The sequence below is a fragment of the Urocitellus parryii genome, chromosome 5, assembly GCF_045843805.1.
Source record: "Urocitellus parryii isolate mUroPar1 chromosome 5, mUroPar1.hap1, whole genome shotgun sequence".
Taxonomy (NCBI): Eukaryota; Metazoa; Chordata; class Mammalia; order Rodentia; family Sciuridae; genus Urocitellus; species Urocitellus parryii.
Window position 1 is genome coordinate 157,219,547 of NC_135535.1, and position 14,289 is coordinate 157,233,835.

At 50.9% G+C, this 14,289-nt stretch overlaps 1 protein-coding gene across 1 annotated transcript in view; it reads left to right on the top strand.

Annotated features, from left to right (window-relative positions):
- Nucleotides 1–9,977: 9,977 nt before the first annotated feature.
- The window catches only part of Hk1 (hexokinase 1), a 72,733-nt gene continuing 68,421 nt past the window's right edge, over nucleotides 9,978–14,289 (top strand). Inside the window, exon 1 of the mRNA XM_026394647.2 lies at nucleotides 9,978–10,130. Coding sequence (XP_026250432.1) covers nucleotides 10,068–10,130 — 63 coding nt within the window. The 5' untranslated portion in view covers nucleotides 9,978–10,067. The remainder of the gene's footprint in view (nucleotides 10,131–14,289) is intronic.

Sequence of the window (14,289 nt, forward strand, 5' to 3'; positions counted from 1 at the left end):
AATTGTGGTACATCTGTACAATATAATATTACTTACCAAAAAAAAAAAAATGAACTTCAGCTATGACATGGATGAATCCTAAAAAAGATCTCATTATTTCGGGTAAATAGATAAGTGGAATCGCTGGATATGTAGTAAGATGTGCATTTTTAACCTTATTAGAAACAGCCAGTCTCAAACTTGTTATATTGTTTTATACTCCTGTCTCTCTCACTTGTTTTCATGTTTATATTTTAGCTGTTTTATAACATATATATTAATAAAATAGTATGCCCTGATAGTTACAAATAAATATTCTTCTTATTATTTTTATTATTATTATTTTGGTACCAGGGATTGAACCCAGGGGTACTTAACCACTGAGCCACCTCCCCAGTCCTTTTTATTTTTTATTTTGACACAGGGTCTAAGTTGCTGAAGTTGGCTTTGAACTTGCGATCCCCCTGCCTAGCCTCCTGAGCTGCTGGGGATAAATATGCGTATCATTGAGTGGTACGATTTCAATATTTGACGTATGATTAAAACATTTCACTGACAAGATTCCTAAAAATAAGTTCCATAGCTGGGCTAAGGGAGAACGATTGATTTCCTAGGGCTGCCATAACAAATGAGCACAAACCTGGTGGCTGGAAACAACGGAAATTTCTTGTTGCACAGTCTGGAGGCCAGAAGTTCAAGATCAAGGTGGCAGCAGGGCTGGGCTCCCTCTGCAGGCTCTAGGGGAAAATCCTTTTTTTCCTTTTCTGCTTCTGATGGTTCCAGTAGTTCCTGGCTGGGGCTGCTGAGCTCATTTTTTTTTCCGCATATCTTCTTTTTCTCCCCGTGTCTTTTGTCTACCTTTTATCAGTACACTTATCATTGGTTTTAGGACCCAGCCTGGTGATCCAAAATTACCATGCGTGCGTGCGTGTATGTGTGTGTGTATGTATGTGTGTGTGTTTGTGTGTGTGTGTGTCCCCGTGAGTGCTAACAGGTGCTCTCCCCCAGGGCCACACCCCCAGGCTGACTTTGCTAGGTAGAACCAACAGGATTCAGTAACAGATTAGACGTGGACTTTGAGAGGAAGGAGCTGGGGGACGATGCTCAGGTATCCAGTCTGGGTGCCTGGCACATAGTGCTGCCTGGACGCTCAGGTTTTTTGTGGCATCCTTCCTCATTTTATTCTAGTTTCTACTCAAATGTCACATCCTCAGAGAGGCCCTCCCTGTCGATTCTGTCTGAATGATACCTTTACCCTGTATTCGTTCCACTTGTATATCAGCTAGGATAGATCTGGCTGGCAGAAACAGAAAACCCCAAAAGAGCAAGTGAAGAAACACATGGGAAGTTATTTTTCTCTTGAATTTCAGAAATCTGGAGGTTTGGGGGTTTCCTGGGACACCATGGTGACAGGGGCGCAGGATCCTTCTTCTTTATCTCGTTGCTTTATGCGGTGTGGCTGCCTTTCCCAAGGTTATGTCGTAATCTCATGGGGTTGCTGGCTCTGGGGCCCCTGGGTTTGTACTTCGGCTGGGAGGAAGGAGGAATGACGAGAGGGAGGCTGCACTGTAGCTGGGTCTGAAGGCAGGCTTCCAGAAGATACCATGAGGCACACTCACTTTCATCTTTGGCCAGAACTTGGCTACGCGCCCATATCTAGCTGCAGGGGAGGCTGGAAATGTGGTCCTCATTCTGGGAAACTTATTCTGAATTCAGCTAAAAATAGGTGCATTTTTTAGTTAGGTTAAAGTGGAAATGGACATTATGGGACCTAACTGTATCGGCTACACCCTGCTTTGGTCTTCCTCCCGGTGTCTGGCCTAATGTATATTTAATTAGTGATCTGCTCACCGCCTCTCTCCCCACCAGAGTGTGGGCTAGCCCTCTCTGCTCTTCACGCCCACCATTCCAGGCGCTAGGGAAGCGCAGGGCAGGGGCTTCACAAGCTCTCTTCCTGTCGGGGAGAAGAGAGTTGGGGTTCAGAGACATTTGGAAATTGGGTCAAGAATTTGGGAGAGGGATGGAGGTGGAAGAGCTCTTGGTTCTTTGGGAAGGACACATTGAGAAGACAGTGGCAGAGCAGGGACACTCAGCCACCTCAGCAGAATCAGTTGAAGCCAGTTGTCTCCTCCCAACTCTGCCTAGAGGGGCAATGGCTTCCGGAGCCCATGTGTAGCCCCCCGCCATGCAGATCTGCCTCCCTGCTTGGTTTGAGAATGCCCTTTACAAGAGAGCTGCAGATCCAGGATCCACTGGCCAGCCTTTACAAATCTAGCTAAACCGTGACCCTGTCCCCTAGGTGACAGGCTCTCCATGCTGGTCCCCGGACCCATCTATGACTGAGGTTTCACCAAGCCTCAGTAAAATGAGAAAAATAAGGACAATATTGTGTAATAAATACTTCACCTTGTTGGAAAGCAGCGTGGTCTGGAGCCAGATTGCCTTGGCTCCAATTGCAGATATTCTACTTAGTAGCCGTGTGACCTTGGGGAAGTCATTTAACCTCCCTGGCTCTCATTTGTCAAATCTGACACTGCTAGTGTCTACCTCATTGGGTTGTTTTAAGGCTTGAGGTCATTGGCTCTTCTGTTACTGTAATGAAATACCTGAAAAAAACATCTTTTAAAAAAGATTTTTGTTCTTTTTAGATATATATATGTGAATAGAGTATATTCTGATATATGCATACGTGGAATATAACTTCCCATTCTTAAGGTTGTATGTGATGTGGAGTTACACTGATCATGTATTCACATGTAACATAGGAAAGTTATGTCTGATTCATTCTACTGTCTTCCATTCCCATCCCCCTCCCTTCCCTCATTCCTCTTTGTCTAATGCAATGAACTTCTATTCTACCCACTTACTATATGTTAGTATTTGCATATCAGAGAGAACATTTGGCCTTTGTTTTTTGGGGATTGGCTTACTTCACTTGGTCCTTCACTATTTACTGGCAAATACCATAATTTCATTCTTCTTTATGGCTGAGTAATATTCCATTTTGCATATGTACCACATTTTCTTTATCCATGAGAAAAACATTTTAAAGGAGGAAAGATTTATTTTGGCTCATGGTTTCAGGGGTTTCAGGCCTTAGTCACTCTACCTTTGTCAAAGCAGAACAACAGAGTGGGGATCATGTCGGGCGGGGGCAGAGTTGCTCACTCATGGTAACCAAGAAGCAGAAAGTGAGGGTGGATGAGGAGAGCATGCTTGGGACAAGATACACCCTTCCAGGACACAACCCCAGTGACCTACACCTTACAGTTTCCACCACCTCCCAAGAGTCCATTCACCCACGAACCCAGTGGCTTAATCCATCAATGAGATCAGAGCCTTCCTGATCCAGTCACTTCCCACAAGCTCCGAAAACTGTTCCAAACACTGCTGCATTGGGGACCAAGCTTTCAACACAGGAGCCTGTGGGGGACATTTCATATACAAACCATAACAAGGCTTGAACAAATTACTATAAGTGAAGAATTTATTGAACCTAGAGCCATGCACATGCTAAGCACATGCTCTACCACTGAGCTGCACTTCCAACCCCAAAGAAGAACTTAGAACAACACCTGGTATGTAGTACAGCCTACCCAAGTACTAGCCGTTATCATAACACCCAAAGTATTTAATTTTAAAAGCAATCATTTTTACTCCTCTGAGTTATAACGTCTTTTCCTCTTAAGAAAATTATGGAGGGTAGGATATGGAAATGATAACTTTAAAAAGAGTCCTTCCCTGGCGCAGTGGTGCACTCCTGTAATCCCAGCAGCTCTGGAGGCTGAGGCAGGAGGATGGTGAGTTCAAAGCCAGCCTCAGCAAAAGCGAGGTGCTAGGCAACTCAGTGAGACCCTATCTCTAAATAAAATACAAAATAGGGCTGGGGATGTGGCTCAGTAGCTGAGTACCCCTGAGTTCAATTCTCAGTCTCCCCAGCCCCCCGCCAAAAAAATCCTTTTTTTTTTTTTTTTTATGGTGCTGGGGATTGTGCATGTGAGGCAAGTGCTCTACCAACTGAGCTATATCCTCAGCCCTCCGAAAAACAATCCTTTCTGAGCAAAATAAAACGTCAACTCCTAATTCTTTGGGTGCTGGCCTGTGAACTCCCACGGTCTAGGAACCCTGCTTAGGGACAGGTGAGGATCCGGGGGGTGAGCACTAACCAGTGCTTACTATTTGGGTGCTAATTCCAAGAACAGGAGGCCTTTGTGGGTGTGGAGGTGTTGTGTCCCAGGAGACTCAGGGTGGCCAGCGGGGTGACTGGAGATCGCTCTGGTCCAAGGAGATATGGGCTTTCTTTGGGGCAAGAGCCAGCCTGAGATAAGGAGCAGGTCTGAGCCCAGAAAGGCCTTGGCAGTCTGGTTAACTCTTCCTGTGCCAGGTCCCAGTTCTCTGGGCCTAGAAGGTTTGTCAGGGTCACAGCAGTGGAATGAGGATGAGATGTTTGGAAGGTGATAGAGTGGGACTGGGCCTGCCTCTGAGTTCCCCTGAGGGGCTTTTATCTCTAAAGGGGAGTGGAAGCCTCCTTGGGACAGAAGCTGAGAAAGTTATCTGGGGGTCAGGGCCTGTTTCCAGCCTGGCCAATGGGTCAGGGTGGAGAAAGGGGCAGCAGCTGTGGGTCTTTCTGACACTGGAGAGGGCTGGTGACTGGGGAGAAGAGCCAGAGAGGTGCCTAGGGCCCAAGATCTGGGTGCAAAATTTCAATTTTATGCCCTATTTGCCTCTCTTAATGTGTGTGTGTGTGTGTGTGTGTGTGTGTGTGTGTGTTGTAGATGGACACAATCTTTATTTATTTTTATCTGGTGCTGAGGATCTAATCCAGGGGCTCCTATGTGCAAGGCCGGTGGTCTACCACTGAGCTACAGCCCCAGCCCTCCCCTCTTTCTTAATCGTAACCCCTGCCCTATATACCTGAGGCCTTTCGCCTGGAAGTTCCAGGAGCTGAGCATGGGAATGTCTCACAGGGCCGGCCAGCAGGGTGAATCAGTGAAGCAGGTGGCTCGGGTGTGCTAGCGCCGGCTGCTGCCCTGTCTGAAGCGGGCTGTGGCTCTCAGCTCCAGCTCAATGTTGCTACACAATTGCTGGCCCAGGTCCTGTGTGGCTGGACCTGAGATGCCAGACACCTGGGTTTTAAAGTAAAATCTTCTAATTTTTCCTTGTAGACCCATACGTATAAAGTATAGATGGGCCAAATAAGATAGTGCGGGCCACACTTTTAAACCTGGCGTTTGCCAGTTTCTTAGCCCTTCTACAATGTTGGAGGGCAGACTTTTAGGCGAATGAAAGCAGGAAGGAGGCAGCCTGACAGTGTGATACTGCAACTCAAGCCACTCTGGGGGCTGGTGGCCTGGGCCTCCACGCCCGCCCCCTGTAGAGAGCAGAATAGCTACAAAGCAGATAATCAGAAGTTGAACGAACTTCCACCCACTGTGCTAGGGACCTGCAGAGCCACCAAGACTTGGGGGAGGCATCTTCAGCTTCATCCTAGGGAGGTTGCTAAGAGCAGTACAGGTCAATTCATTTTAGAATCTTCTTTCAGCCGCGCCTGGTGATGCATGCCTGTAATTCCAGTGGCTCTGGAGACTGAGGCAAGGTCAGCCTCAGCAACTCAGCCAGACCCTGTCTCTAAATAAAATACAAAAAAGGACTGGGGATGTGGCTCAGTGGTTAAGTGCCCTGGGTTCAATCCTTAGTGCCTAAAAAAAAGGGGGGGGGTTGGGATTGTGGCTCAGCTGTAGAACTCTCGCCTAGCAGGGGTGGGACTGGGGTTCGATCCTCAGCATCACATAAAAATAAAAGGCATTGTGTTGTGTCCATCTACACCTAAAAAATAAATGTTAAAAAAAGTTTTTAAAAAACTGATCTTAAAAAAAAAAAAAAAAACACCAAAAAACTTCTTCCATATGTTAGTCCCAAAGTCAGGGACTAAGTCACCATTTCTCAATCCTGAATCTCACAAGAAACTTGATAAACTGGTATTTGAATATCATAGCCACCCAGATCAATCCAGTCATTTTCTCTGGCTTTAGTATTTTCTTGGGCATCCACGTTTGGAAAAGGTCTGCAGGTGACTCTAGTGCAGCCAGGCAGAAAACCCCTGATCTAACTCCCAGAAATGCTGGGTCAGGTCCCTGTAGGATGTACTGTACATGATAGTCCTACAGGGCCAGGATTCCAAGATGTGGAGTGGTGTAGGCCCGGGCCTTCATTTTTCTTGTTCTCTCGTCGAGACCTTAAACAAGCTTGCTACCTTCCATACCTCATTGATTGATTAAGTGTGGATAATGATATTTGCCCTTCTAACCTCACCAGGCTGTTATCAGGAGAAATGAGGCAATAAATGCGAAACTGCTCTGTAAACTGTCAACCCTGTGCAAACATTCCTGCTGTTCCAGTGTGCTCCCAGGTGCTGGGGGTCCAACTCTGATCTGCTGGAGGTCATTTCTGGAGTAACATTCCTGGTGCTATGGGCCAGATGGGAAGCAGTAGAGACATTCTTCAAGTGCAGCTTGCAATGTCTTCCAGGCAGGTGTATTTCCTGGGGTAGCAGCTGGGACCATTTGAGCCTTCCCCCAGCTTGTACCAGGGGAACCATAGTAAATGAACTGAGAGTTCATGGGACTTGAGGGAAAGGAGGAGGCCCTCTGGAGGGAGAGGGAACTACAGACTCCCTTTACGTTGAGGTCTTCCTATGGGTCCAGGGAGTGAGAGTGGAAAGTTGGGTTTAAGAGCTGGGTAATGGCAAACAGAAGAGACGTGCATGAGGTGACCACTGGTTTGATAAAGAGGGGACACAGCACTGGAAGTGGTCTGATTGGGGTCGATAAGACCAGCCCCCCAGAAGACAGTCACCCCTATCAGGCAGGCGGTCATGACTCAGTGTTGTTTATCTGGGGCTCAGGCTGCCTGGTGCAGGGGAGGACAGACAGCACTGGCTAGGCAGCAGAACTGGGTTTGAGTCCTGGCTCCAAACGCTACCACAATCTGACACTGGGCAAGATGGCCCACCAGCTGTGTCTCAGGCTACTTGTCTGCAAAGAAGAGCTTTGGTCTCTATTTGGATGGACTCTGAACACAGCCCGAGTGTGCCCTATGGAGGCGGGGAGGCCTGGGAGGCTGAGGTGAGTTAGGGGAGGATTTCTGGGGAAGGTGGGTTAGCTGGACCTTAGGGAGGAGACTCCTCCTCAGGCACAGGTGAGTGGAGAAGGCAGGGTGAGGAGGGAAATATGAGTAGAGGCACAAATGGAATGGGCGCCGTGAGTGCCAAGGACAGTGGGAAGTGGTCTTGCTATATGGCAAAGGGTGAAGGAAGAGATAAGTGGGCAAGAGTGGAGTCAGATTACTGAAGGCCTCAGATGTTTAAATTGGCTCCATCAGGAAGCAGGGGGCCAGGGAGGGCTTGTGGGCAGGGGCATGGTGTCATTAGGCTCCTTTTTAGCAGGATTAATGTGGTCTGGAGCTTGGAATGGCTTGGATGGCGGGAAGCCAGGAATCAGGGAGGACAGCTAGAAGGCTCTTGTCATATTTCTGGCCAGGAAGAGGAGGAATGGGGGTTGGGAGGCAGCTGCGGGTCAGGCCTAGAGATGTATCTTAGGAAATATTTCTAGGCCTTGGGGGCCTGCTGCATGCAGGGGCTGGGGAGCTGTTAGTCACCTTGGGAAGCAGCTTCTTCTCTGAAGGTCAGGGAAGATAAAGCAGAGGCACCTTCCTGTCTTCCCTGGAGGGGAAGATGTTCTGTGAGCAGAACATCTTGCAGGTAGCCTGGCTGTGTGCAGGATCAACTGCTCCCCAACTCTGTCTAAGGGTTGTAAGGGTGCCAGAGAAATGATGCCAGCTGGGCACTGGGTGAGGGTAATACTCTATCACCATCCTTGGCTCATTTCAAGCGGTTGAGTAGTGCCAGCACAGGGCGAGGTAAGGGAGCCAGAGCAATGAGCAAAATATAATCTTCCATCCTCAAAGAGCTCCCAGCCTTGAGAGCTTTGTGCAATTGGCAAGACTCAAATCAAATGGCAGCGCAGAGCCACCATCTTGTTCTCACCTACTCCACATAATTTATGGCCACATTGGTAGTTACGTTGATATGTGCTAGAAAATCCCTGCTCCTGGTGTATAATTATACAGGGACAGAATGAGGCTCAGTGGCACTTACAGTTAATTCGCAGAGGGGAAGTTTCTCTTTGGAAACTAATTCAAATATAAAATGGCTGGGCCCTTAGTCTGGAAAGGGGAGAGACGCCCTGAAGCTTCAACCTCATCAGTTTCCCAGTTCTCTTATAAAACCCACCAGTTATTAAGTATTAGGTGCCTGTATTTGTTTATAGTATTTCCCAACAACCAAGGGCATTAGTAAGCACCTCAATCTTATGGATGAGGAAAGGTCCAGAGAGGTGACTGAGGATGCCTTTCTGCACGGGTCATAAGGCAGGAAGTGGAGTTCACTCTGGATAGAGCCAGTGCTCTCCAGGGCTGTATGTAAGCTCCTCCTTCTCAGTGGGTGATGGCAGCTGTTAGGTCACTGGCTTCCTGAGGAAGGCTGCTCTGGACCTAGGTCATCTTCTTCCTGAAGCAACTGTAACTTTGCTAGACCTGGCCAGGGGATAGGGACTCCCAGCATCCAGGGCTGAGGTAGCCAAATGGACTCTGGCCATTTCAGGGGTACCACATGGTGCAGCTTTAGTCTTAGGAATTGGAGTATTTGGGCAGACAGGGTGCATACAAGGGGGTGGGAGGTGGATAGTAAACCTCAGGAATGAGTGCCATCTTGGAAGACGCATAGACCCAAATTCTAATCCTTCATCTACAACTTCATGGCTGTTAAAGTCCAGCAAGATTGAGGTTTCCTTGAGTCTTAGTTCCCTTACCTGTTGAATTAGGATAATGTTTGAGCTCATCACATGTCATCCTGTAAGACACTCAAGCTTCTAGTGGCCTCTGGCACACAAAAGTACTTCTTCTGAGATTCTTAGGGTTGCTATTATCCTTGTAGCAGCATAAATATCTCTGTTTCTGCCCCTCACCCCAACCCTGTACCCTTCACCTTGAAGCTGAAAGGTTTACTAGGGATCCTCTCAATTCCACCTAACATCCTGGGGAAGTATAAAAAGACAGCACCTGGAAGGGGCTCCTGAACTGTACCCCGACCCCGTGGGCCTGGATGCCTAAGAGCAAGAGGAGGCTGGAAGGATGGGGACAGGCCAGGGCCTGTGGCCCAAGTCCCGCCCAGCCGGAGTGCGCACTCCAGGGAGCCCGTGACTCAGGGGCGGGAGCTTTGGTGCGACTCTCAGGGTTTAGCAATGCAAACCCGCAGCCGGAGAAGTAAGCCGGCCGGGCCCGGGTGGGGCGATGTACTGTCACCGAGGACCAAGATAGGGCGCCACGCTCGGCCTCTTGACACGCGAGAGCGGGCCGGCGCGGGGACCCGGGTGCCAAGACCGCGAGGCCTCCTGGCTCTCGCTTCCGCTTGCTTTCCACGCCCACTTCTATAAGCCCCCTCCGGGTCCCTCCGGATCCGCAGGAATCTTGGGGGCGAGACCTCATTTCTGAGGAAGGGGGACTGCACACTGCCCTCCAGGCTGCCCAGTCCCGCAGCAAGCCTTCCGGGGCCTTTAGTCCCCGCCGGCCGCGCCCCGCGCCTCGCCGCCGGTCCGCCCCGGCACGGCACCGCCACGCGTGACGGTGCGCTCGGGAGAGCTCCTCCCGTCCGGCGCCGGCTCCCTACGTGGGGAACGTGCAGGGTGATGCCCGAGCGGGGGGATTTCGCGGTGCTGCCCGCCCCCTTTCCGGCGCGGGAGGGAGCGGACGCCGCGCCCCCCATCCCGACCGGGACGCCCCCGCCCGGCGCTGCAGAGGCTGGCGGCAGCCAATGGGCGCGGAGGAGGTGGGCCGGCCGGCGGCTGTCACCCTCCCGGAGACGCGAGCGCTGAGACTGGGAGCGCGCCAGCCGACGCCGCGCCCCGGGCCGAGGGGGAGGAGCCGCGGGAGGAGGAGGAGCCGCCGCGCCGCCGCCGGAGGACCACTGCTCACCCCGGCTGCGGAGGACCCACCGGCCGCACGCCTGCCGCCCCGCGCCCCAGACCGCCAGCATGATCGCCGCGCAGCTCCTGGCCTATTACTTCACCGAGCTGAAAGATGACCAAGTCAAAAAGGTGAGCCCCCGCCCGCGCCGCCGCCGGCGCCCTGGCCTCAGCCTTGCATTCCGGCATCCGCTCGCCGCCGCCTCCATCCTCCCGCGCCCGGCCTCCCCCAGGCCAGCAGACGGTTGGACTCCAGAGCGCGGGGGGATGGCCTCGCCCTGGAATTCTCCCCGACATTGTCAGCATCCGTGTGTGTGTGTGTGTGTGTGTGTGTGTGTGTGTGTTGAGAAGAGGGGCGGTGGGCTGAAGACCCTCGAGACTGGGCTGCGTGCTGCAGTGTCCTTGAATCGGGCCGTGGATGTCAGATGGGTCCCCGGGCCCATTCGAAGAGCTGGTTGGGTGGGGACCAGCGGGCCGGTCCGCAGGGCCTGTTTGAAAGGGTCCGGGCGCCGTGGGCGTAGGGAGGCGTGATCTCGCAGAGATGCTGGGGAGGTGAGCGAGCAGCTGGCCGGGGTGCTGGCTGGAGGCCAGGCATCCCATATTTGGGGTTCCCAGAGGAGGGGGTCCGGTGCCTCAGAGAAACTGTCATCAGGCTCCCCTAGCTATAGCAGCTGCTCCTTCATCTGAGGACAGGGTGACCCGCCTGGTTTTCCGGAACCGGGAGGGGTGCGGAGGCCACCGGAAACTTTGCTCATAGGCCTCAGGTCTGGAGCCGCACGTCTGAATGGAATTTTTTATTCCTCTTAAGCTGTAATTTCCAGCCAGCTCACATAAGAGACTGGCCACTTCAATTGGAGGCCTTGACCTGTGTGCGCCTGTGGCCTGTGTTCCTGCACAGGGATGCGTCTCCCTACCCTACGGGGTTGTTGCCTTTAAGTCTGTTGAGTGTAAAATACTGTCTGTCTGCTGGCGAGTCTTAAAGCTATATCATCCCTTTGCCAGCTTCACTATGGGAATTTACAAAAACAGTCCAAATTGTAGTGGAAAACACCCATTTTATCAGTGCCAGTCTGGCACAGGTGGTTACTGCTGGGGTTAGGTGGGACAGACTGGCAAAGTCAACCTGACTTTGAAGTTCAGACAGGCCATACTACCTACAGGTCAGAGGCAGAAGTGACAGACCTTGATTTTCTGCCCTGCAAGCCACAGTCATCCCTGTTCACCAATGACTCTCTCATCTGGCACCCTAGGAAACAGGCCTACTGAGGGCAGAGACCTCATCAAGGTCATTCAACCAGTTAGAGGTAGAGCCAGGGCGGGGCTCCTGCCTCCCTCCTCCCAGATAATTTGATTGGGGTTCCTCCTGGAAGACAGCTGGAGGGGAGGTACTGAGAGACAGGGCCCCTGGAAATACCACTGGGATCCTAGATCTGGTACTGCTGGGTGGGGACCAGGAGTGGGGTAGTTAGCTGATAGGCTTGGAAATCTGCCATGAACCAGGGGTTGTCAAACTGTGGGACTCATGCTCATATCCCTGGAGCACCCTGGAGAGTCCTTCTGGCTTGACCTCAGGGAGCCATGCAAACCGCTGCATTTGACAAGTTTTCTTTAAAGGTGTTGTGCATCACTGATGCTCTTCCCACTGGAGAGGGAGACAGACCTCCCACCATGACAAGTCACTGGGGTGGAGGCTCAAATGACCTTGGAAGCTAAACCTCCAGTCGCCACACCCACCACCACCTGTGTGACTGCTGGCTGCACTGCTTGCCGATGATGGCCTCCAGCAACTGAGTTGGGCTGAGGTTCGGACTGCACTCAGTGGGCTATCTCATCAGACATGCAGTGTCTAGGGAGCCCTCCACTACCACGAGTGGCCTGATTGACTTCTGTCTATGCATATTCTGTCACTCAGGCCCCTGTCAGTGTCTGACTATGTGACTTCTGATTCAACTGTTTCTTCACTAAATTCCTCCTCACTCTAAGATTGTGACCCTGATACCCTTTCCTCCTCTAGCCCCAGAACTTGCTGCAGGAGGATCCTGAGGCCAGAACTTCCACCAGGCAACATTGTTTGCTAAGGAGATTCTTAAAAAACAAGTTGGCTTTCTTGCGGTCTCACCTAGGACTTTTTAAGCTGTTTTTTTTTTTAATGGGGGAACATGTAGGTTCTTGCAGGGCATCAGCTCCACCTGCCTGGTATGTTGTTGTGAACTGCCATGGGTGGGTGTGGTCCCTGGGAAGCTTCTTGAGCCTTCTGAGGATGAGCATAGTGGACACTTGCTCCAGTGACCAATGGGTGTTACCCACTGCCTTATGTGCTGATCTGCCCTCCTGGGGCTCAGGACATATTAGAGACCTGCCATTCCCACCCACCACTCACCAGTGTGAAAGCCTGGCTGGGGGTGCAGAACTCCAAGCCCTCCACTTCTTGTGGGGCTGGGCCACGTGAAGGGGACCCAGTGAGGACTGCTTTCATCTTGTGGGCGGCCATGATGATTCAGCCATCCAGCCTCCAGGGCTCTGGATACAGACCTGGTATTCCTCATTAACCTGCCAGAGCATCTTCTTGCTGTCTGGCCTGGAGATGGGAGAATGGATTGTGCTGGGCGAGGTTTTCAGGTTTTCTCAGAATATACAAGTGATAATGAAAGAGTATCATCTCTCTCCTCATTGCCTGTGAGGCATATTGGTAATTCAGCCTCACAAAACACATCCGAGACCGAAACAGTCGAAGCATCTGTTGAACTGATAGGACTTGCAGCCCTATTTTCCGAGCACATCTGCACAGTATTGGTGAATGGTGCTGTGAAGAGGGTGTCCTAGCATTAGGCTGAATGAAGCATAAAACACATATTTTTCTTTCATTCTTTTAATGCTTTTAGGAGGAAAAGGTGGCTCATGTGTGCTTGTGAACGATTCCATTCATTAGAATGCCAGACATCTGCTCGTTCTGCAGCTAGAGGCCAGGTCCTTTGACCTCTAAGTGACTTTTAACATGCCTCTCATCCCGCCAGCTTCCTCTCCTGGGTGTAGCCAGTAAGGATCTGGAGGAGGGTGAAGGATTGCATAGTGTGCTATTTGTTTAGAAAAGGAAGATGGATCCAGGAAGGTGAGAACTTGGCCTCTAAAGAAAGAACTGACTTCCTTTCCTTCAGGCCTGGCAAATTGGTAATAAATACTAGTGGAGTTTTCTCTGGGTGGGTTCCCCATAGTTCTAAGTAATCTCCATTAGGAGGTGAACAAACAGTTGTGATTTGTCTAGTGGCCAAACCCAGGAGTCCTTGAGTGCTTGGCCCAGGAAGGTGGGATACAGTATGCTTAGCAATTGAAGGGTGACCAATGGTCCATTTCCTTAGAGCCTCAGCATTCAGTTGTAAAGGCAAGCATAAAACAAAACACAAAACTCCTGTTCCTTATTGCTCAAGGGTAAGAGAGGAGAGAGAGTCATAAAATCATGGAAACTCTCATATACCTGTCAATGAGTGTCAGGCAGCCAGTGAAAGGTTCCCGTGGTGAATCTTCATTTCATAATCCCTGTTCCTCCACCTTGGGTCTTCCTAAGGTTCCCCCCCCAAGAGAAGCCCTATCCCTTTCTCTGGTTTGATGATTTGGGAATGTGTGAGGAAATAAACTGGGCGAGCAGGGTGGCTGTGAGGTGCGTCCACGTCTGACCATGCTGCGCGCTGCTCTCCCACGCTCCTGCTGTTCTCTGGGGGAAGCATGGGCAGCTTTTCCCCCAAAATACTGATTGGGCGTGACTGGGACTGTGTGTGTGTCTGCAGTCAGGGATTCCTGCTGATAGAATTAGCCACTGGAGCCAGCTCTGAGCATGCCTGAGGAAGCCCCAGGGGAGATTGGATGCAGAGAGGAGTCAGTGGTGGCTAGACTGCTGGCACCTCCTCATGGATTTGAGACCCCTTAGGATCAGATCTGATCCCAGGAATAATTGCAATTATTGTTTTGAAACATGGTTGAGTCCTTTATTATGTGCAGAGTTCTGTGCTAGCCTGGGGTGACTGCCATAAATGAGGTGAAAGTGGAGCATGAGTAATTATTTGCCATCTTAAGGTGTGTGCAAAGCACAGACTGCTACAGTCTGCTGTGGGAGCAGCTAGTGAGCTGGTGGTCAGACCCAGGGTAGGAAGTCACTAACTTAAGAACTACTTCAAGCCAGGCCTGATGTGTTAGCCTGGGGAGGCATGGACATTGGTTGGGGAAGCAGAACAGGTACCCACTGTCTCCGGCCTAATAAACCACAACAGTGGGATCTTACGATGCCACTTAATGTATG